The sequence below is a fragment of the Gadus chalcogrammus genome, chromosome 1, assembly GCF_026213295.1.
Source record: "Gadus chalcogrammus isolate NIFS_2021 chromosome 1, NIFS_Gcha_1.0, whole genome shotgun sequence".
Lineage (NCBI taxonomy): Eukaryota > Metazoa > Chordata > Actinopteri > Gadiformes > Gadidae > Gadus > Gadus chalcogrammus.
In genome coordinates, this window is record NC_079412.1 from 6792053 (window position 1) to 6816177 (window position 24125).

Here is a 24125-nt window from a genome sequence, read left to right on the forward strand (position 1 = left end):
CATGATCCCATGTTTCCGCCTTGTGTGGCATCTGGAGGTGTGAGCACAACCGCACCGATGTACGGCCCTGGTTAAGGCAAAACGGAGACATTTCCGGTAAATTAAGCAGCCTCGTGTGCATAAATATCGGTATGTGTATGTTATTTATTTTAAAATGTTTCAGAATTTCATATTGTAACATATTGGTTTGAAAAAAACGGTTTAATAGTAGTTATATTCTTTGATGTTAAACTGGAACTAGAATACAACAGATTTAAAACATGAATTAATGTTAATGTGTCATACATCCGTCATATTGCATGATTCAATAATATTTTCACAGACTTCCTCATTCAACAGGGTTGCTCACTGAAATAAACTTTATTCACAGCAAATGGGTTCTTCTCATGAAAGGTGTTTCAGGCAATGGCCGACTTGGTGGTTCAACATGGTGTCTCCTGTGTTTTTACTTTGCAGGACCAAACCATTCACATTCACGTATTGTTCTATTTGCCTGATAAACCATAGCAAGCCTTTGAAAATCGGCCTGTTACTGTGTTTTCAAACAGCTAAGGGTTAAACCCACTCACACCTGGTGGTGTAATAGGAGGACCCTTTAAGTAAAGGCCCTGCATTCACCCAGCTTTTGACTAAGAATCACTACTTAGTAGCCTCATCCCCCTCCATAACGTCTGTCTGTGTGTGTGTGTGCGTGTGCGTGTGTGTGTGATCCTGCTCGGAATGAGCTCAACAGCTCCCTGTAGAAGAGGTGTGCAGCGCGCCACTGAGGACCTGAAGGAAGCCCTTCATGGCCTCGTCGTCCCGGGGCCACTGCTTGGCCGTCACCCTCAGCCCCCGCTCCCCGCCCTCTGCTTCCCCCTCCTGGTCCTCCGCCCCCCCGGTGTACAGCAGCTCCCCCAGCACCAGGGTGGGGCCCCGCGGCGCCGGGCCCCCCCAGCGGGTGTGTGTGTACAGGTAGACCCTCCAGGGCAGGGTGTGTGGCGGGGTGAAGGCCATGGTCTGGATGTGGGATCGCTGCAGCGCCGCCTGAAGCTGTGGGGGGGGGGAGCGCTGCAGGGCGGGGGAGACCCCCATCCTCTCCTGCACGCAGACACACTCCTCCTCCCTGGCACCTAGGGAGCAACAGCAGCCCGTTAGCAGGAGTCTCTCACACACACACACACACACACACACACACACACACACACACACACACACACACACACACACAGGATGATGACCTGACCTGATTAGGTAATAATGGCACATTTTATGTGCACACTAGATATACGGCCTTAATGGTCGATGGCAGTGGCGGTTTTAGGCACGGGCGAACCGGGCAGCCGCCCAGGTTCGCCCCCGCTATATTTGTGGGGGGCGCAAAATTAGGTGGGGGGCGCCACGGGCATATAAAAAAAAATAATTCTTCTGCGCCCAGAGCGGTCCTTTATGAAGTACCATGTGTGGGGAATTGGCATATTGGCGCCCCCTCTGGCTGCAGGCGCACCTGCTTGTTGGGGAGGTGGCGTGCACAGATGGACTGAAACCCTCACCGAAGTCCATAAGGCTACGATACAACCCAGAGAGCAGAGAGGCATAAAGAGTACAGGGCGAGAAGAAATGCAGATTCACAGAGAAGGGAAGAATACTTCAGGAAAGAGCATGAGCGATGGAAAAAAGATACCGAAGCAGGGAAGAAAAAAATCAATCCATGACCTGGGCGAGAGAGCTCAAAGAAGTAAGTGGAAGGAGTGGCGGCAGGCTAAAGAAAGACAGAAAAGGAAAGCTGAGATTGACAACAGTGGGCCTCTAACCCCTCCATATACTCCTGAGAGAGAGATTCAAGATGCATTGCAAGCCAGACAGGGGTCTTCACGGTGAGGGGAATATGTGGTTAGAAATAGTGCTTGGTTTTAATTATGATAACTTGTTTAAAAAACATTGCTATATACACTATCTGATTATTCTAGTAGCCACTCAGAAATGCACATTTGAAGGAGCCATAGTTTACTGTTTTTAGTAGTGAATTCAACCCCCCCGCCCCCCCAACACACACACACACACACACACACACACACACACACACACACACACACACACACACACACACACACACACACACACACACACACACACACACACACACACACACACATTGCACTATAGTGTCCTAGTGTATATGTAATTGCTATGTCACTACTAATGTAACTGCTAATCTGTAAAACTAACGATCCCCTTTCCATGTAATTTTTGAATTGCTCTTAGTCATTTAGCAGGCAAGAAAACAACCAGAAAAGCAAGAGACAAACTGCTTAAGAATTGTACTGTGAACAGCAAGGTGAGGAAAACTTTACTGCACCATGAAGCCCTAATTCATGACATTAGGAGGAAGTACAAGAATAGGAGGAAGTACAAGAATGGCAGAATTGAGAAAGGCTGCGGTCAAAGAAACGCAAGACCTTGTGTAAGAATGAAGACCTGAGTAATAACTCCACCAGACAAGCAAACAACACTGTTTGGTACACTGATAAATCCCTGGTGAGCAAGGTGAAGATATTCTTCTCAAGAGATGATGTTAGTCGGATGACGACGGGCTAAAAGCAAACAAAAACAATGAAGAAAATTAAAATGCAAAAATGCGATTCCTCGTAGACACAATAAAAAACCTTCACAGGAAGTTTCTGTCAGAAAACAACATCAGTCAAATTTCCTACGCCTCATTTTGCCAGCTGCGACCCTTTTGTGTTGTCCACCCCTCACTTTCAGACCTCGACAAATGCCAGTGCAGGCAACGTGAAAACCTGGGCTTTCTGGCAGATAAGCTTTTTCAGCTTAAGCTGATTGAAACTTCAAATTTAGAGTGCCTAACAGAACTTGTCTGCTGTGACATTGGCAGCAAGGCCTGCATGTACGGAGAATGTGACGATTGGAAAAACAGAATCGTTCCCCTCTTAAGCTCATATAATTGTGCACAGAAGGTGACCTATATGCAGTGGGCAACAGAAAACAAAGCAAAATCAAATGATGAAGAGAGCTCAGTGGCAAAAATAACAGTAAAACAAACCATTGAGAGCAGTCACGAGGAGCTTGCAGATAGGTTCCACACACACCTCACTAAGTTTAAAAGGCATCTCTTCAACATTAGGCAACAGTATGCTTACTACGTGGATTGCGCAGCTGCATGGTCAATGATGAATGCCTTATCCACATTGACTTTTCTTGTAACTAAAGCAATGATATTCAGTCAGTACACTTTGGATCATCCCACCAACAGGCCACGCTTCACACGCTTCCCATCTTTGTTGGTGGAACCCAAAAGCCAACCTGCTTTACCTCCATCTCACCATCCAAGAACAAGAGTCCAGCTGCCATATGGGAACATTTGAAACCTGCATTGGACTATGTGCAGACCACTCACCCAAAGGTGTCTGTTTTGCACTTCTTTAGCGATGGGCCGAAAGGAAACTTTTTTCTCTTCAGTACAGAGCTGGACGAGAGGAATGAGAGGAACCTGGAATTTTTTCGAATCCAGTCACGACAAAGGAGCCCCAGATGGTGTTGGTGCTGCCTTACAGAGATCAGCAGACAACCTCATTAGCCGTGGCCGGGACATCAGCAATGCTTATTAGCTCAAGGCCCTCACCTAGACAGACACTTCGATCAGATTATATTTTATCGAAGATGAAGCTGTTAAGTTCACGCTCAGTTCCTAGATTCTAGAGCAGACAGCAATGTACTTTTTTATTGCAGATGACAGATTAATTATATTGAAGTCTGTGAAGAACATATGGAAATATTTTAATGTTAATGTTTGTAGTTAAGAGTGTGACTGTGTGTGATTTTAATTGTAACATTTTTTAAATGAATCCATTGAGATCGATTTTTTATACAGCATTCAGCCTATGCTGACGTTCTTCATTTTTATTCTCATAGGACAGATCTGTTAAATCTAAATGCGATGTTACTTTTAAACATTGTTAAATATTAGCCTACATACCTAATGATATGTTTCTTTCCTCTTGTTTGTTTTTATGAATCAATTGAAGTAAATTTAAATTTGATTAAATGTTGTGTCTTTCATTCAACCCTGTTAGTGTGTTCAACCCCATTATTTGATACATTGTCATTCATTTTTTGATAATCATAACAAATATTAGATACATGTTTGTTGAACTGTATGCAAAGTTTGGAGGACAAGTAGAAAATATACACAAACCTAATCTAATGTTAGAGTATATTTTCATGATTTATGAAGACCGCTTGTACATTAAGTTGCCATATCCTACTTGACTGTCAAATTATTATTGTTTGGAATAAAATAAAATATACTTACAATAAGTTAATTTAAACAAGGGACAGGTGATACCAAGGCACTAGAATAATTAATTTCAATGTTTCAGAAATATACTCATACAGGTATCAAATTGTCCAGTTACGGGGTTGAATTTAAAACAACCTAAGTGACAAAGAAATTCATAATAATGTTTCGGATTTCATGCCTAAGGTGGGAAAACACATTTTCTCAGAGGTTCAAATAGTTCATCAACTGCAATGTTCAGAAACACATTTGTTTGTGGTATATTTGTCAGTAACCAGAGAACCCAAAGGGCACCGAATTCAGAGATTCACCCAAGTGAACTGACAGCTGTCTACTGAAAACATCTTTCTCGAATGCCGCGACTGCCTGAGTTTGTTGTTGCTGGTTTGTTGTTGCTGGTTTGTTGTTGCTGGTTTGTTGTTGCTGGTGTAAAAAGGTCAGCGGTTGGCTCTATAACCTCTTGTTGAAATGGCTCAAGCGCCACTTAGCGTAGCGGAGTCAGCCATGCTCCGGCCATTATTAGATTGTCAGAAAAGCCATGTACACTCAAAACAAGTGACACGGTCCGTTCGAGTAGCAAAATCGGTATATGTCCTAATCCGATCTAGCTGTCCCATGTGAACGCAGTGAGTGTTTTGTGTTTTTTTTTTTAGGTGTTGATAGATCAGCCTGCAAAATTCTAGGGCTGAATGATTTGGGAAAATAATCTAATTGCGATTATTTCTAACAATATTGCGATTTTTGATTTAGTATGCGATTAGTCTTTTTCAAGTTCCTTACGTTCTGTATTATTCACTAAACAAGCAATAAATCATTCTATCGTATGACCAACACAACAAAACATATAAACTGCTCTTTCCTTCAGGCCACGCCTGTGTTGAGATGAATTGATGCATGAATAGATATAAAATCTTTATTTAACTATTGAATTGTACAAGAAAAATAAATACGAATCCTACTGATCTCCAGTCTGTAACAGTAACCAATTCTCAAAAAGATAAAATAAAGGTCTGTTTGACCTATAAAACAGGTCAAACAGGACTGGCAGGTTAATCCCAGAGCGACTCACTTCCCGCACCTCAGACACACTCCACCTAAGCCGGTTGGTGGACATTAGCAGCAGGCTCCTTTACCTGGCTCTCCATGCGGGCCCTGGGGGCCTCCCAGCCACAAGTGCTCAAACTGCTGGGGGCTGAGGGCCGGGGAGAGGGACAGGCCGAGCTGCCCCCCCCCAGAGCCCGGGGCTGGGGGCCCGGCGGTGGGGCCCTGGGCCAGGGGCCCAGCGGAGGGGCCGGGGAGCAGGAGGTTCACACTCTCTGCTGCTGCTGAGGAATGAGGGTGGACAGACGAGGAAGACAAGAACCACAGATACAGTGCGAGGCATTAGTTTGGGCACCAAGGCTAAAGTGGACTAGAAAGAGGAATAAAAATATTATATTTTGGAAATTGATCTTAATGTCTTAATTAAACAAATGAGGAAATATCCAACCTTTAAGGACACCAATTTGCTTTGTGAATGAATAATGTATCGTAAATAAATATTTTTTCATAGACAGCCCTATGTTAAATTTCCATAGAGGCAGGCAGATTTATATTTTTAAAAGCCAGTTATTTCATGGGTCTAGGATACTATGCATCCTGATGAAGTCACCTAGGCCTTTGGAATTAAAACCGCCCCACATAATCACCTACCCTTTACCATACCTAGAGATTGGCATGGTTCTTTTCACTTAGCCTAATAGCTGTTAGTTAGCCTGATGATTTCTCAATGCAAATCAAACCAGCTAATAGGCTAACTGAAATAAAACCAAGCCAATCTCTAGGTATGGTGAAGGGTATGTGATGATGTGGTGCTATTTTAATTCCAAGGGCTAAGGGAACTTAATCAGGATGCATAGTTTCCTGGACCCATGAAATAACTGGCTTTTAAAAATAAAAATCTGCCTGCCTCTATGGGAATTTAATAGGGGTGTCTATACTTATGCACCCTGTATTTTAATGGAGAGCATTTATTTATTTACGATACATCGTTCATTCACAAAGCAAATTGGTGTCCTTAAAGGTTGGATTATTCCTAATTTGTTTAATAAAGGCATTAAGCTTAATTTCCAAAAGATGAATTGTTATTTTTCTTTTTAGTAAACTTTAGCATGGGTGCCTAAACTTATGCCTACCACTGTAGATATTAGCGTAACCAAATACCAATGATTGTTGTGAAGTATTGGCCTGTCAAATGTTAATCCGCAAACAGTGGGGTGTTCCACAAAGCCGGTTTTATCACATAACCGGGTAATTAAACCAGGGTTTGCTGTAACCCTAGGTTTTCCGTTCCAAAAGGATCACGGTATGTTAGTTGCTATAGCAACATATGCTCTGAATCAAACCTGGTCGGACCAGGTTTTGCGCAGGTTAAGTTTGAAACATAACCCGGTTTTGTGTATTTCAACCGGCGTTCACCGCAGATTTCATGTGTTCACAATGGCATGGCCTTTTGATGCGAGAACTGCTGATATCAGAGCGCAAATTATACGTGCAATCCACCGGGAGCGATTGATAAGACCACGGCTCGACATCTTGGCATATTGGATGACTTTTTGCTGGAGTGGAGAGATATAGATTCTCGCGCAAATCTTTAATATATTTAAATAGCCTTACATAGCCAACACTACCAATCGAGGACCTGGCCTCAGTTCACTCCAGACTATTTGCGTAGCCCTCCGTTTTTTTCAAATGGTAGTTTTATCTAGGCTATAATGCTGGAGATGCTGAGCACATCACAGTCGTTTCAGATGACCCATCCAAGATTTGTATCGGCCTCCTATCATACAAAGAGCAATATTGTCTGAGTACTATGCCGAGAGGCATTTACAACATAAAGTATAAAATAGTCCTAACGGACTTGCATCCACTGGAGAATGTTCGATCGTAGCCGGCGGCTTCATTACAAGCACTGATCCATCTTGATCTGTGAAGTTGATGAATTGTCACTTTTAGGTTTTCTACCCAGTTACCAAAAAAAGAAACATTTGGAATAGTATGCGCTGTGGTAAGCACACGGTTTGCATGTGTTACTTCGAAGGCAAAAAAAATCTAAAATACAAGAAAACACAAAAACCTACATTCAACCAGTGTGGGGTATGGCCCATGACTCTCTGAGGTGGTAGGTAGGCCTACCTCCAGGTACCCCCTCCATGCCAGGGCGCCCTGAATTTATGTTTATTAACAGCTCCTCCACCGGGGTCAAGACAATTTGAGGGCCAGATCCAGTCTGCCGACTGTCGGCCTTTTCACGATTGGCTTAAAAAATGGCTTATTTAAATGTATACAAATACGATGGTGGGAAAAGCTTACCAGTTTGTATGTTTTTTATGCTTCATTTTTTATACTTGATCCTCTTGGAAGCAATCGGAGTACATATTGTTTTAGAAGAAAGGGGTTAAGTGGTAGGATCTTTAAGAATGCTTAACTGGGATAATTATATGGCTCAAATATTAAGGATCACGCTTTTGACGTGTAACTAACGCATTTACGCGGTCAGCGATCCGCTGCCAGGCAATGGTTCTCCGGGTTCCAGAGGTTTTAGCTTTCCCTTTTCTTGTGATAATGTCCTTCTCCTCGTCATAGCTCTCCAGGAGAACCTGGAGTTCCATTTCATTGAAATAAGCGACCCGTTTCGCCATTTCGAACAGGGTTTCCATGATCCATACATCACGTCTTTTTAAGTTTGGCGTGGACGCGCACAACCCTGTGTTAACCAACCCCGAGTTGATTGAACTAATGCATAACCGCTGCTGTGGAACCGAAAACTCTGGGTTGGTCGGCACAGGGTCAATCAACCTAGAGTTCAGCGTTAACTCAGTGTTTTTTAAACCTCCGTTCGTGGAACACCCCTCAGGCCTACAGACATGTCTTGTTGTTGTTGTTGTTGTTGTTTACTAAAACACCTTATAGCAAAAGACTCCAGACAGCGGCAGGGCAACACCAGCCCCTGAAAACGTTGACAGATGTTCAGCTAGAAGCGCTGGCAGAGGCCTGCTACTGCTGTACCAGGAGGTGGTCGACCTTCACTGGTCTGCTACTGCTGTACCAGGAGGTGGTCGACCTTCACTGGTCTGCTACTGGTACCAGGAGGTGGTCGACCTTCACTGGTCTGCTACTGCTGTACCAGGAGGTGGTCGACCTTCACTGGTCTGCTACTGGTGTACCAGGAGGTGGTCGACCTTCACTGGTCTGCTACTGCTGTACCAGGAGGTGGTTGACCTTCACTGGTCTGTTACTGCTGTACCAGGAGGTGGTCGACCTTCACTGGTCTGCTACTGGTGTACCAGGAGGTGGTCGACCTTCACTGGTCTGCTACTGCTGTACCAGGAGGTGGTCGACCTTCACTGGTCTGCTACTGGTACCAGGAGGTGGTCGACCTTCACTGGTCTGCTACTGGTACCAGGAGGTGGTAGACCTTCACTGGTCTGCTACTGCTGTACCAGGAGGTGGTAGACCTTCACTGGTCTGCTACTGCTGTACCAGGAGGTGGTCGACCTTCACTGGTCTGCTACTGCTGTACCAGGAGGTGGTCGACCTTCACTGGTCTGCTACTGGTACCAGGAGGTGGTCGACCTTCACTGGTCTGCTACTGCTGTACCAGGAGGTGGTCGACCTTCACTGGTCTGCTACTGCTGTACCAGGAGGTGGTCGACCTTCACTGGTCTGCTACTGGTACCAGGAGGTGGTCGACCTTCACTGGTCTGCTACTGGTACCAGGAGGTGGTAGACCTTCACTGGCCTGCTGGGTCCTGGTACATCAGCAGCAGGACCATCCTGATGTTCATGAGCCCTGTGTTGGTCCCATGCCACCCCTCGGTGAAGAGCTGCCATCTCACCGGTCTCCTGTCGGTCCTGGCTGGGGTTCAGGGGGTCACAGAGGTCGAGGCTTGGCTCAGGGTCGAGGGCCAGGTGATAGGGGGCTGCCTGTGGGGCCGACTCGGCCCCCGCGTTGCACTGTCTCAGGGGTTCCAGCGTGTTGAAGCTGCGCGCCCATTGGCTGACGGGCTCAGCGGGCCGGCCAATCAGGACACCCAGAGATGGGTCCGACCTTCGACCTTGCAGGACCGAGCGTGTCTCCTCTATCCCACAGTGCAGCAGGCGGTAGTAGAGCAGGGCCTGGTCCCGCACGTTCATGTCTGCCTCCTCCTCTGGAAAACATGGGGATACAAAGATACAGACAGACAGTCACACCCTGCAACCAACCACACCCTACAACCAACCACACCCTACAATCAACCACACCCTACAACCAACCACACCCTGCAACCAACCACACCCTACAACCAACCGCACCCTACAACCAACCGCACCCTACAACCAACCACACCCTACAACCAACCGCACCCTACAACCAACCACACCCTACAACCAACCACACCCTACAACCAACCGCACCCTACAACCAACCGCACCCTACATCCAACCGCACCCTACAACCAACCGCACCCTACAACCAACCACACCCTACAACCAACCGCACCCTACAACCAACCGCACCCTACAACCAACCGCACCCTACATCCAACCGCACCCTGCCCTACAACCAGCGTTGGGGGTAACTCCCCTAAAAGTAATATCGTTATTGTAACGATATTACTTTTTTGGGTAACGAAGCAAAGTAACGCATTACATTTAAAATATCGGTAACTACACTACTTTACTAGACGATAGTAACGCGTTTTCCTGCTTAATCCAAGCCGTGTTTGCCTGCGTGTAAAGTTCTGATCTGTTGTGGTGCGTGCATGCGTGCTGCCTCTGTGTCTGCAGCGCCTGCTTGCCTCGGCACGTTGCCATAGCGATCGATTTGAGTGACGTAGCTGCTTGTGCGAAGGAGTGTTCAAGTGATGGAGCGCAGAAGCAGGTGACACAGAAAGATAGGCTGGTTGCAGGGTTCATTGTAGAAGACATGCTACCCCTGTCGACTATTGAATCACCCAGATTTAGAAAAATACTAGATAAGATACCTGCGACTCGCAAGCCAACATCCAACGGGAAAACATTTTCCCATTTCCTGTTATACCGACATGGAATCGAAGCTCAAAATAATTTAAATTTAACAAAATAACATAACTTTAAAACTTGAGAGGGCTGCTCTTGCCTGCAAGAGGGTGAGAGGAAGACAAACTTACGATGTCATAGCTTGCGAAATAGATCGGTTTCATTCAGCCTTTGGACCACATACAGTAACAGCATGTGTCACTGCCGCTTAATTGCATTTCTGTTTTAATTGTATGGGATAAAGTGACCTTTTTATATTTTTTATTGACCACGTGACGTCGTCATTTTTGTTCTCATGTTTCCAAAAGCCTGTGTTTTGAAACTGGTGTGTTGCTACTGATTGACCTCACCATAGCCTACTTTATCCTGTTGTTTGTGCATTTCTTTGTGCAGAAAGGGATATTGTTCTTCATATGGTTTTATATGCTATTTTGTATAGATTTATACAATAAACACTAAGTGACGATAGGGCTATGATGTTTGTCCATGCATCTACAGTAAATTAAGAAACCGGAAAATAAAATAATAAGTAGTGAAGTTACTTTTCAAATGCAGTAATGCAGTAAGTAAAGTAATCTCATTACAATTTACAGAAGTAACTAATTACTTTTTTTGAGTAACTACCCCAACACTGCCTACAGCCAACCACAACCTGCTACCAACCACACCCTACAGGGGCCTAGAGACCGCCAAGAATCAATAAAACAGCCAACTGGCCAACCCCTTCGGCAGAAAATAAGACTAATGCCAACTACACAGTTGCGTGAACATACTGTGCTTGCGCGAGATGCAATAAGTCGCCTTACATCGGCTGGCGGCAGTCTCGTGGCGCTAGTCCGCCCCTCCACAGCGCGCTGATTCGCTGGTTGTGTGCTAGCAGCGATATCAAAGATCACCGCTAGCCACTGCCTCATCCCCAGGATGATTCGATACGGCAGATTCAGCCTCTTTACGAGCAGCTTCAGCAAATCAAATGGGAACGGGGATCAGGGGAAACATCTGAGCATTAGCAAGAAGTGGGAGGCAAACAGCTGAAAACAGCCTGTAGGGACCCAGCCCCTGTAGGGACCCAGCCCCTGTCGGGACGGTACCTATGCAGTAGTGCAGCAGTCTCCCCAGGGTGTCCTGTGTCTCAGCGGGCCGGCACAGGAACACCCGCATGGTGGCGGTGAGCAGCTCCGTCTTCACGCCCGCCGCCATCTCGCTCCTCACCTGCTCCACGAAGGCCTCCAGCACGTAGGGGGCGCTGGAGACACGGTCCCCGTGCACACCCAGCAGCCACAGCAAGGCCTGCCTGCCCTGGAGGAGGAGGAAGAGGAGGGGGAGGAGGAGGAAGGAGAGGTGGAGAGCGATTAGGGATAGAGTGCTGGTCAGGGCACAAGAGAGCAGGAGAGCAACCATTCCCACATCAGGAGCACACTTATGCACTTCTACAATTCTCACTTGTAAGTGGCTTTTGATAACAGGTCTACTAAATGACTTAATCTAAATGTCATGTCAGGCAAGTAGAAAAGAGAAGCAGGTGTCATTGGTTAATTTGATCATATGTTCTGGTTGAAGAACCCGGCATGCATCATTTTGACTTTTTGAAATCATTCAAGGAAATCAAATGTATGAAAACGCTTCGCTGCCTCGACGCCCACCTGGCTGTCCTGAAGCGTGTCCTCACAGCCTTCCAGAGCCTCACACACAGACTCACTGCACTGGGGACACACCCACACCAGGTCCCTCATGGTCTGCACCACCACTGGAGAGGAAACCAAACACACACAGAGTCACTGGGGACACACCCACACAAGGGCCCTCCCTCATGGTCTGAGCACCACTGGAGAGAGGAGTGTGTGGATGATGGCTGGTTGAAGCAGCCTCACACGGCCGAGTCTGAGTGGACTCTGAGGCTGGCTGGGGGCTGAACACATGTTGTAGACTGGTCAATGGGCACAGCTTAAACCAGCCATCTCCACACGCAAAGATGTCACCTGGGTGGATTAAATCTCCTCACCTTTATGCCACCTTTCCGTAACCTTTGTGGAAAACTTAATCGGGATTAAAAAGGTGCTTCCTTTCGAGCATAGGAAAAGACAGCACTGCTTAAAATGAATTAGACTCCACTTTTCCTAACCAACGTCATTGCGCGACGGCGATGATTGCTGGCGTAAGTATCTAGCGTGAAACTCAAATTGTCCGAAGGTAGACTGCAACAAGCGCTCTTCCGATCCATGCGTTCTTGTCGTATTGATTTCAATTAGGTTGTGGCCAACATTGAGAAACACACACAACGGGAATATTTTAGGCCACTTGAATCCCAATTCACATGTGAAAAAAGAGGCGAAACTTATGTTGATGTTGAAATCAACTGCCCCCAGTAGTCTTTCTTAAATGTGAAGTTGGCCTTTTCTTTTCTTCTCTGCTTTACCACGTCTCTCATGCGTCTTGGTGGAGAGTCGGTAAACTTTGTCGGTGGCCTGTTGCTTTAAATACTGCCGCCGTAAAGGATTATGGCTTACAAATATCTCCTTTCCTTTCGTAAAGGTTGGTCAGGAGTAACCTATGCTAAAGATGGGTTAGAGGTTGCATTGAGGCAACCTTCCGAAGAATTCGAACAACCTTTCCTCCAAGTATTTCCGGGTCAACTTGTTCGGAAAGAAAGTTTACTAAGCAAAAAACTTGAGTGTGATTACAAGCCGTTCTGAAGATCTGCCTCTTCTGACATCACAAGTTGGCATGTCCACCTAGATGTACCCTGGAATCTACCAGCCTACCCAGTGGACTGCAGCAACCGTTGCTCATCTATCCGTCATACATCTAGGTAGACACACCGACTAGTGATGTCAGAAGAGGCAGATTTTGAAAACGGCTTGTAACGGCTAATAAGTCACACCTGGAGGCATGATATGTCACCTTTAAGTCATGTTCAACAGGAGATTTCAAAGGTTTCAATTGGCCTTAGAAAAGGAACAGATAAAAGGTGGCGTCTGACGGCTCCAGAAGCCATTAAGAAGCTCTTACAACGTGATCAAGGGTACAAATCCTGACACCTATACTTGGCAGCAAACCCAGAACTAGATATTTGCTTCGATTAAACTGCTTTCCATTCCAAGCCTCCTTATGTCCTTTAGTAGTGCAGACATGCAGTGGGCGGAAACGATGAACACTATCATTAACAACAAGAGGAAGGGCTTAAAGTTCAATCAATAAACTTTGATGTCATTGCACATGTTACAGAGCAACGAAAAAGACCAGTTACATTCCGTCCAAGAAACATAAAAGACAGTGTGGGGAGACAGGACGGAGAGACTGTCAGGCGCTCGTTCAATAAGAAAAATGCGGCCCGCGTTAGATAAGAAAATTAAAAAAGCTAAACAAGAGGGTGACGAGGGAAAAAAAAGTCATTACCCAAACTATGCTCCTTTAAGGGGGGCACAGTGTAGGGATTAGCAAAAAACACCTCAACACAGAAGCAACATATCAAAAACATCACAAACACATGTGGGAGGGGGGAAGGGTGTTGGGGAGGGGAGGTGTCACAACTCAGACCCCGGGAGGAGGATGCGGCCAACGGGCGCATCGCATCACTCACGGCATACTATACTGCAACGAGGGACGGAGAGGGGGAGGGAGTCCAGTAGGCGGTGAGTCCAGGGGGTGTGTGTGTTATCTGTCTTGTGTGTGTGTGTGTGTGTGTGTGAGCCCAAGGACTCCATCTCCACCCAGACTCAACAGTGTCTCTCCCGTCTGATGCTTGTGACGAGGACACGGCCGTCGCCGTGGAGACGACCACGAAGAGTTCCGAACCAGAGACAAATTTCACGGGAGGTGGAGGATGGGGTGGCAGGGCATCTGTCTGCATAACAACCAGGGGAGTGGAGAGATATCAGCCTTCCAAGGCCGAAGTAGGGGAGCCGAATAAAGATACAATTGCTTTGGGTCAGGCCGACTAAAGTTAGGAACTAAAATGGTTTCATTGTCAAAAGAAAGCCCACTTACTGCCGCAAGGATGTTTGATAGTAAGTGGCATACTTTCTTAAAGGATGTCATTAGGTCTTAAGCGACCCGTTCTGGAAAAATAACATTGCACTTTTTCTATAGGATTGGGATGCAAGCACGTGGCAGCCCATATTTAGACGGTTGTTCTGAATTGAGAACCGACCCTGTCATTGACAGAGAGGCTGACTCCGACCTCATGGACTTCAGTGATTATTAGGTCTCTTCTGAATTGTGTTCAGTTGAAGATGAGCTGTTTGAAATGTGCAGCGGAACAACCCGGAGCATGCTACAACATGCTACAACCCTACATTACAGCTTCTGACCGCATGTTTATTGTACGACAAGGAAAAACGTGGAGAAAACTGAAACGGCGAGCTCGAATAATGATGGAAGTTTGGAAGAGGAGCTCTGCGCTCGTATGAGGTCATAAATGGCCAATCAGATATTTATAAGACTTGATTCACCCTTCCGGATCAGGGTTCGGACGACACAAGAAAAATCGCTAAATTCTGGTGTTAGAAGTGCGCTGGTAGAAGTGGCTCGTTCTAAAGTAGCCAACAGAAGTAAAGTCATCTTACAGAGGAAGCCTTCTAGTTTGTGGATAAATCAGTACAACCCCGATTCACTGACATCCAATAGGTCACAACCCATAGTCATGTGTTATTATAGTATCTTTATTTCAGAGGCAGAGCGAGCCATTGGTCTACTCTTAGGTCAAGCTCATAAAGAAGCTTCCCTTGGCAACACTAGTGCTAAGGTAGCCATGAGAAAATTGGGTGTGCTGACCTCACTCACAGAGAAGAGTCTGTGTATGGAACCATTGGCATTTAATCCAATGCTCCTGTAAGGAAGGCTTCCTCTCTGTATCAGGTACGGCTGTGGGATATGATGCACATCGGGAGACGAGAGGGAATGTCCATCGATAGATATTTCCCTCCATCGTTACTATCGTTATTTTACGGCAGCATTTGGCGTCTATCTGACGCTGCTTAACGTTCGCCACATGGGCGCGACAGAAACACAAACCAACACAGTAGCGGGAAACAGAACAAACGTCGGCAACAGTCGGAGGCAGAGATTAAGCGAGCTGAAAAACCTTTGAAATAAAAGCTAGTGTGCGGTAATGTGAAGCTCCTTCTGGACAGAGAGGGCCGGACCTCTCAGCATAACCCTACGGTGTGTGTGTGGACGTGCAGAGCTCCTTCTGGATCGCAGAGAGAGGGCCGGACCTCTCAGCATAACGCTACGTTGTGTGGCGCCTTTCATTTACAAAATCGCTCATTATAACGCTTATACACAACAACGGTACTAAAAAGGATCACAAAGTTGCCGTCAGTTGTAAATCATTCCTAGAATACCATTGTTCAAATTATTTTCAAAATGATGTGCACAGGAAGGTTTGGCACAGCCACACACATTTTCTTCAGAACATTCACATGCGTCTTCTGCAGACGTCATGCAACTCTGCTTGACGCCTTCTGCGAAATGTCAAGTTAGTGTGGTGCCAAGGCAAGCCACACTATTGCTATCATGTGCCTTTTTAGCATTTTCCTTATTTTTCCTCCCCTTTTGCCGTAATTATCTACTGTGGCAGATTTCAAAGGATTGACAACAAACAACAAGGTTGTACGATATCGGCTGGCAGAACTTCAGTGTTCGCCGTTAACTTTGTGGGGATTTCATCGCATCTTTTTATCTGGTGCCGATGGGATCTGGCATCTTTGGTTCTGCGAGTCTCCATTTGCACGATGGAGGTGGAGGACTCCAGACCATGTGAGTCAGTATTTAAAGATGGTCAAGCTGTGGATCGGTCTTAACATCTTTTCTTTCTTTCCTTGGGCAATCAGGACACAACACTCGTAAAAACGTGCGTGCGTGCGTGCGTGCGTGCGTGCGTGCGTGCGTGCGTGCGTGCGTGCGTGTTACCAGAGGTGATGTGTTCTTGTTTCAGCCCCAGCAGACCGGTCAGGATCTCCAAGCATTGGTCGCTGTAGCTACGCCCGATTCGGCCTGAACACCATGACAGACAAATAAACACAATAAGGCAATGCAAGGCAACTTTATTTATATAGCACTTTTCATACACAAGGCAGACTCAAAGTGCTTCACATATAAACATTATCATACAATAAAATAAAATAATAGACAAGTAAAATAAAATATTAGATAAGTAAAAGGACAAAACATAAATAAGAAGGACAAAACAGAGCAGATGAACGAGGAGACACTATTCAAAAGGCCGGAGACAGTCCAAACTGCTGACAGAGTGCTTCAGAGAGTACACTCAAATGACTGATTAGACAGGCTTGTTAAATCTTTGACGCAAGGCAACATTCACCTGTTCACCTGGGACAGACTACATATCCAATATGAAGTCATAACTATGACTTCTTTAGGTCCTGCTTTATGGCGCGACACTGATACTGTGTACCGCCATAAAGCAGGACCTAAAGAAGTCATAAATATGACTTCATATTGGATATGTAGTCCTTCTTAGGCCTACCTCCCTAGTTCAAAGTCCTTCTGCCCCAGATAAGGCGTCTACAGGGAGGGGTGTTTACCGATGGCAGAGATAGCGGCCTGGGCCGTGTCGGGGCTGACGTCGGTGCAGTAGCCCTTCAGCTCGTCCAGCACAAAGCCCACGTTGTCGTCGTTCACCAGCTCCACCAGGACCTACAGCCCATGGGAGCAGCCCTGGGTTAGATCCTCACACCCAACCCTTGCTTTCTCTTGCTCTGTGGAGGCATGAGCCATTCGTACATCTGTTCACTTGACAGCCGTGCTTGCATTGGCCTTGGCTTCTGGTGGTTTGGTTGTAGCAAGCAAGAATTCCAGTGAGACTCTAATGTGCCTTATTAAAAGAAATCTCACCTTATATCTGGGTGTTACTGTGAGAGCAGAAGTGAACAGTTATTAAAAGTCCCTCAGCATCATAAAGAGCCTACAGAGTCAAAATTGTGCGCTCAGATTATTGCCTCCTTTCAATCGGGATGCATGACAAGACGGTGTATTTAAGAGCTCAGGTGACCAGATATCCGTCTATTTTGGTGCTCCTACTCATCAACACCACGTGAAGGGAGATCTTGTTTAAGGGGGAAGGATGACAGGAGGAAGACTGAGGCGCGTTCACCTGCATCTTCCTCTGTTTGATGTAGGCCGGCTCGGCGTAGCCGCAGAAGAAGCGTTTGTAGTGCTCGCCCATCAGCCCGGGCAGCGACCGCAGCAGCAGCTGGAACAACAGGGGTATGGATATATGAATTGATATTTGATATTTAATATTGCCGTTTGATTTTCTACTACTTAAATGAAAAGGCTTCTGTATAAATGCTCCTCGCACCTAGAGAGCGGTCCGTTGCCGTCTCCATTGAAAAGGTGGAAGTTAGTTTGTGCATTGCCTTTCCAGCCAAGTGGTAATATACTGCCAGATCTCCAGAACCCAATCTCTGATGCAAAATTGGACTTCAGGTAGACTTTGGTCTGTAAGACGCAATTCATTTGCAAAGCAAATGTGTTCCATGGCAGGCTGTCTCTGTTCCTCTTTTTATTTGCATCTTAGCGTCAACAGAAGCAAAACACACTTTCCATAGAACTCCATTCTGTCCATTCACAGGGACACAATGTAGGCTGTAGAGCAGGTAAGACCGTCACCAGTTAATGTTATCACCAATAGCCCGCGCTCGAGGGGCCTCATTTATCAACCGTACTTACGCACAGATTTGTGAGTACCAACACCACGCAAAAGTACGGAATTGACCAAAATGAACATATACTTAGGAATGTGTGTAAATATAAGCACAGCTCTGGCCATGCAGACAAACAAAATCTAGTGGTAGAATAGCGATATTACAATCAAAAAGCAAAGCATTTAAGAGTGTCAATGTATGCATTGAGCAATCACACTCCACATGCCCCCGTTTCCTTTACTTAGAAAAAATTCAATTAGTCCTTTGTCTAATTTTAAAAACACAAATTGGTGTCACACCCTTATAAAAGACAGCTGTGAAAAAGGTTTGAAATGTAGTGCAATGGCTTAAGAGTTGGCAAACCGTGCTCTCTGCAGGGAGCGTGTCTTCAAGGATTGCGCTGATCTGCTTGGCGAGTTGCCGACGTTGCGTTAAGTTTAACGTCAAAACATTTTTTTTGAACTTCCGATCGTTTTCTCTCTTCTGACCCAACTGAATAAACTGCATCACTTTTTCCCATGCATCTTCCTTTTATTCTTAATGCCTCCTGCACTAAGTGAACCAAAAAGTAACTTTTGGTTTAATCAACCTCGTTTATGAGCTTTTCCGTTTTAGCGTCGGAGAACCTTATTTTCTTCGTTCTCTTTGCCATTAAAGCGGTGAGGGGGAGAACACATTCACACGGTTGTTAAAGGGATGCGTTGTGACCTCATCCTCATCTTCAAACCTCTTATCTGGGGTCGGGTCGCGGGGGACAGCCGCTCCAGCAGGGGGCCCCGGCCTTCCCTTTGCTTAGTAAGGAAAGGGAAGTCTGTGACCATGTATGGTTAATGGGATGCGTTTCTGAATACAAATGGTCTGAGCGTGAACGCACATGGTACTTTAGAACGTGTGGGATTTATCAAGGTTCATTACTGCTGTGCGTACGATTGCTTGCGCACGTTTGATACGTTTTTTTGTACTTGAGCACATCCTAAATTTAATTTAGAAGATTCCATTTAGAGCCTTCTCTACGCACGGTGGATAAATGAGGCCCCAGGTGTGAGCCCACATGCTGGACTAGTAACCACACATTCAGACACAATTCGACAGTAAATGGTTTGTGTGTCTACCATCCCTCCTGTCACCAGGAGGGCGGCGCCCTGAGCTGGGCTCGTTTACCTGGACGTGACACAGGGCGGTGAACTTCATCTCTGGGGACGCACTGCCACAGGCGGCCAGCAGGGGGCCCTGCGCCCGCCGCAGGGCGGCCAGGCTGACGGCCGGAAGGCCCCGGCAGCACAGGCTGAGGAAGAGGCCCAGCGTGGCGGCCATGACGGGCACGCTGGGGCTGAGCAGGCAGGGGTCCAGCAGGGACAGGATGTCAAAGAGCTCCTCCTCGGAGTGGGGCCGGTAGCGCTGCAGCACGCCGAGCACCTCACACTGCCCCCACACGTCACACTCCTTCAGCCTGGAGGGGAGAGCTCACATCGGTCAGCAGGAGACGGCCGACTTGTCGATATTTGTCGTCAATATTTGAAATGCTGTTAGATTACAAAAAGAATAATGTTTGAAAGGTCCCATAGCGGTCCAAACAAGCCCACAGCCTAATGATTGGTCTAGAGAAAGCCTACTGACCACAGGGACATGTCTAGTACATAAAGATGTTCTGAGCTGAAAGAGGGGTGGCGGGAAAAAGACCCTCCTAGCTGCGTCCGCTCAGAGCCCCACCTGTTGAGGAGGTGGTGTGCGATGGCTTTGTTCACGGCCACGCCCCCTTCCTCCTTCAGGATCTCCTCCAGCGCCCGCAGACAGTTGACCATCACCACCGGGTCGTTGTCCCTCAGCATGCTGTACAGCTCGTTGACCACCGCAGCGTCTGGGAGACACCGGGCAGCAGGCATTAGAGTCGCACACACCAGGCATTAGACAGGCACACACCAGGCATTAGACAGGCACACACCAGGCATTAGACACGCGCACACCAGGCATTAGACAGGCACACACCAGGCATTAGACACACGCACACCAGGCATTAGATAGGCACACACCAGGCGTTAGACACCCATACATCGGGAGTTAGACACGCACCAGGCGTTAGAAACCTATACACCAGGTATTACACATGCACGCACCAGGCATTAGACAATGCAAGCCTGCATGTCTAACACAATTAAAACACTAAAAAAATATTGAGTAATTTGAGTTGTCCTCCAGCTACGGCTGGTTAACATGTTCTGTGGATCATCTGAACTCTCATAAAGTCTCCGGGCTCTTCCTCCTGGAACAGTATGGATTCGAGCCAAGGTTTCCGCAACAACATGAAAACTAACTCCAGAAAATCTTGTGGTGTAAGGAATAATTTATATACAAACTTAAATTATTTATCTGACGTAAAACTTCAACTCCTAAACTTCTGCGACAATGCTGTTAGGTGATCTTTCGGGCTGCTAATGACAGCATAGTACGGGTCACTATGTCCGGGGCATACATTAGAGCATTATCTTCATCTACACATGTATCTGTGACCCATCCCCTCCCCCCCTCCTCCTCACCTATGTCGGCGTGGGGCTGGAGGCTGTGGAGTTTGGCCCAGCCCAGCACGGCCACCCGTCGAACGCAGGCCGCCCGGTCCCTCAGCCCCGCCGTCAGGGGCTGCTGCACGTACTCCACCAGGCTGGGCAACCTGGGGACACAGGCCCCCATCAGACACGGTGCTCAGGGCCGCGGCGACAGCACGATTCTGCATTCATTCTCTCACTGGCATTGCATTTATTCAGCACTAATACATCCTGATCTCGAAAGATTTAAAGGAGCACAATATTGTTCATTTAAACATAATATCATTCAAACAGAGTGGCTTGGGTTGTAGTCATTAATGGAGTAATAGCTAGAGTATGTACATAATATGACCAGACAGCTCAGAGCTGCTGTAAATTAGGCAGTGGCTCCCCTCGTCTGTTTCAGACCAGCTTACTCAATAGCCCCCCACGCTGGTCTGAGCTGGAATGACACCATCAACTATCGCAGCTGCCTGGATATGAAGGCTTTGTTCAATTTGTCGAGCAAGATAACCAGACAAGCTCACATTCATGGCTGACGTTTAACTTATTACGAATATTCTATTTTCCAAAAACTAAATGTAGCTTGACCTCAGATTCTCTTGTTTATGCTGTCAGTATCTGCCCATTCTGTTATCTACTGCCCCCCTAACCCTCCCTGGAAGGAGCGATCTCTCTTCTTATGTTCCTGCTATGTTCTTATGAGGTGGGTCATGTTCTCAGGGCCAGGCTAGACACCATGGGGTTGGTCATGTCCTACCTGAGGTTGGTCATGTTCTCAGGGCCAGGCTAGACACCACGGGGTTGGTCATGTCCTACCTGAGGTTGGTCATGTTCTCAGGGCCAGGCTAGACACCATGGGGTTGGTCATGTCCTACCTGAGGTTGGTCATGTTCCTCAGGGCCAGGCTGCGCACCATGGGGTTGGGGTCTTGGCAGTCCTTCCTCAGCGTGTTGATGACCAGCAGGGACAGCTCTGGGTTGAGGCTGGCGTAGGAACACAAGAACACGTACACCAGCTTCTTCTGGACCACGTCCGTCGTGGCGCACGCCTTCACCATCTCACTGAACAGACCTGCCACGTCCACGCCCTGCGACATCACTCTGAGGGGGTCGCATGAACAAATGGAGGGAGAGAGATGAACATTAAAGGGGAGATCGTTTTACCACCAGGTGTGAGTGTCATTAGCCATTGCAAGCCGTATGGAAAATCGGCCTCTTCTGTTATCAAAAGTGGGCGTGTCTACTAGGGGTGTAACGGTACACGTATTTGTACCGAACCGTCATGGTACAGGTAGCGGTTACAGAGGTGTACCGCGGTACGTACATGTGGCGTACATAGCCGGCAACGATCGTCGAATAGTCGAATAGTCGGAGTCACGTAGAACATCGAATAATGAATATGACTATCGTTATTTATTACACGGCTCTTCTCAATGCTGTTGAACGCTACGTTGACTTGTATGGGCTTTCACAACTTGTGGGCCTAAGCCCACGTTGAAATAATTGTAATGTTGAATGTTGATGGTGCAGTTGTTGAAATAAACAGATTGATTTCATACAAATCATAAAAGCCTCTCCCTGTGTCATTGTGTGTGCGCGTGTATCCGAGGTGCGTGCGTGCGTGGGGGGTTCTTGATTGAGCGATTTTCGAATGTTATTCGAATACTTCTCAGCGAATATCGAATAGCATTTTTGCTAGAAATGCACATCCCTAGCACACGCATTTGAAAAGGCACCATCCAGGTGTTACTATCACTGCTGCTGTGGGAAAAAAAACGAGCTGTTCAAACCCAGCTCGCACTATTTCAACAAGCCCTGTCTGGGAATTCAGAAATGTAACTGCCTTACCCAAGTTTATTGGTGTTTTCATTGCTGCTGATCTACGGCCATTCTCCTTTGTTGACAAACAAGCAGTTTTTTTTTATTTTCCCCTTACCGTACCATGACTTAAAAACCAAGGTACGTACCGAACCGTGACTTTTGTGTACCGTTACACCCCTAGTGTCTACATAGATGTGTGCTGGATAGATCAGTCTACACACATTCCCAGTGGACTGTTGCAAATGTTGCAATGCACATCATCCGCCATACATCTAGGTGGACACGAGGCGGTATTTCAAAACGGCTTGTAATGGCGAATTAGACTCACATCTGGTGGTATGATATGTCATCTTTAAACAGAATGCAACACGGACACATTCACCCTTCTTACAAGTCATATTGATATAACAAGTTATACACATGTCTATGAGACTTTAATGAACCCTTTACTGAAGATGAGGCCAGCTCCAACACTGACTGAATCTCCTAAATGACAACAAGGAGAAGTGTTCCCCAGGTCACCTGCTGACCCTGAGCAAGGTGGACCTGTGGCGGGGGGGTCTCCCTGGACGCTCACCTGATGACCCTGAGCACGGTTGACCTGTGGCGGAGGGGGTCTCCCTGGACGTGGGGGTTGGACAGGGCTCTCCTCAGCTCCTTCACCGTCTCCTCGCCACCCAGGTACGGCATGACCGCTGCTTCCATCAAAGGGGTTGTTTCATATGTCAGTCCTTAGTATAACATTTAATGAATAACAAAGATACACAACATACCTCCCCGAACCACACCAACACATTGCTAACCGAAGACACCACAAACATTAGTTTTGTTTTCAGACCACACAGAATATAAACTCGAACTAAACACTAACGGTCTGTGTGCGATCAAGAACAGTTTTATAGCTTCAATAAACTCTAAATGTACTTCATACATCAGTGATCCTTATGCCTTGATTGTAAACATTATCGTTCCGTAAACATCCACCGGCTCTTCTGGTCAGAGGTTAATAATAACAGCCGAGCTGCAGCTCGGGTTCCGGGTTTGATTCACTGTCGCCCTCTCGTGGACAGGAGGGTCAACCAGTCTGAGATCACGTTTTTTATATAGATATAGATATAGATATATACGCACGTTAACAAGTCTAATAAAACAACACCAGTGACAGTTGGTATGAGTTTCTGGATTATTTTATTGATTGTGAAAATCAGGAGCATTTACACATTCACAGCCCTCAGGCCTGCAGCACACAAAGGCAGTCCTCCATTCAGAAGCACACATCCACTCCCCCCTGGCCCGTGGGCTTTATAGGGCAGAGCATCATACAGAATGAGAGGACCGGGATTGGTGCTGGGCGGCCAGTGAGCTGACAGAAGGCGCTCCGACCACCGAGCAGCGCCAGAGAAAGCTGCTCAACTCCCTCTGAAACTGCGAGGTGGTGACAGAGGCCACACACATCCGCTAGGGATTCATTCACCAACACTGGAGTCACTGAAGAAAATCATTTAAAACAAAAAACCAAAACCCCCGCCACATTATTTCCGGCATACATTTTATAGCGTCGTTGAAATTTGTTCAAATCTTATTTGGAATGTTTTTCTTCTTTACAAAAAAAGTGGTAGAACGAGCTCCTTGGACGAGATTTAGAAAAAGATGAAGCAGACCGCCATAATCTCGTCCTCAGGACAGAGGTGACCAAAGACTAGTGGCCAGCCGATTATATCATATGCTCGTAAACTTCTTGATGAGGGGATGACAC

The 24125-nt window shown here is 46.7% G+C and overlaps 1 protein-coding gene across 4 annotated transcripts; it reads right to left on the minus strand.

Moving 5' to 3' along the window:
• Positions 1-719: 719 nt before the first annotated feature.
• ap4b1 (adaptor related protein complex 4 subunit beta 1) lies at positions 720-24078 on the minus strand. Of its 4 annotated transcripts, none has more exons than XM_056585956.1 (14): positions 23301-24078; positions 22947-23064; positions 21425-21649; positions 20541-20671; positions 19717-19864; positions 19168-19456; positions 17454-17552; positions 16885-16996; positions 16250-16333; positions 11980-12083; positions 11428-11635; positions 9175-9486; positions 5431-5619; positions 720-1112 (listed from the first exon to the last, which is right to left on the minus strand). In XM_056585956.1, the coding sequence occupies exons 2-14, from the start codon at positions 23057-23059 to the stop codon at positions 727-729; spliced, it is 2400 nt and encodes a 799-aa protein (XP_056441931.1). In that variant the 5' UTR covers positions 23060-23064; positions 23301-24078; the 3' UTR covers positions 720-726. The 4 variants fall into 4 exon arrangements, with proteins under 4 accessions (XP_056441931.1, XP_056441912.1, XP_056441922.1 ...); XM_056585937.1 differs by having other exon boundaries at positions 5431-5622; XM_056585947.1 differs by lacking the exon at positions 23301-24078 and adding an exon at positions 23143-23288 and having other exon boundaries at positions 5431-5622.
• Positions 24079-24125: the final 47 nt, after the last annotated feature.

What these genes read in the sequence shown, in the direction of transcription:
- ap4b1 (XM_056585937.1), bottom strand. Translation starts at nt 23,059, where the DNA reads ATGCCGTACCTGGGTGGCGAGGAGACGGTGAAGGAGCTGAGGAGAGCC. An exon ending in ACCGTGCTCAGGGTCATCAG is followed by an intron (nt 21,650 to 22,946) that starts GTGAGCGTCCAG and finishes CGACCCCCTCAG; the next exon opens with AGTGATGTCGCAGGGCGTGG. An exon ending in GCACACCACCTCCTCAACAG is followed by an intron (nt 19,457 to 19,716) that starts GTGGGGCTCTGA and finishes TCTCCCCTCCAG; the next exon opens with GCTGAAGGAGTGTGACGTGT.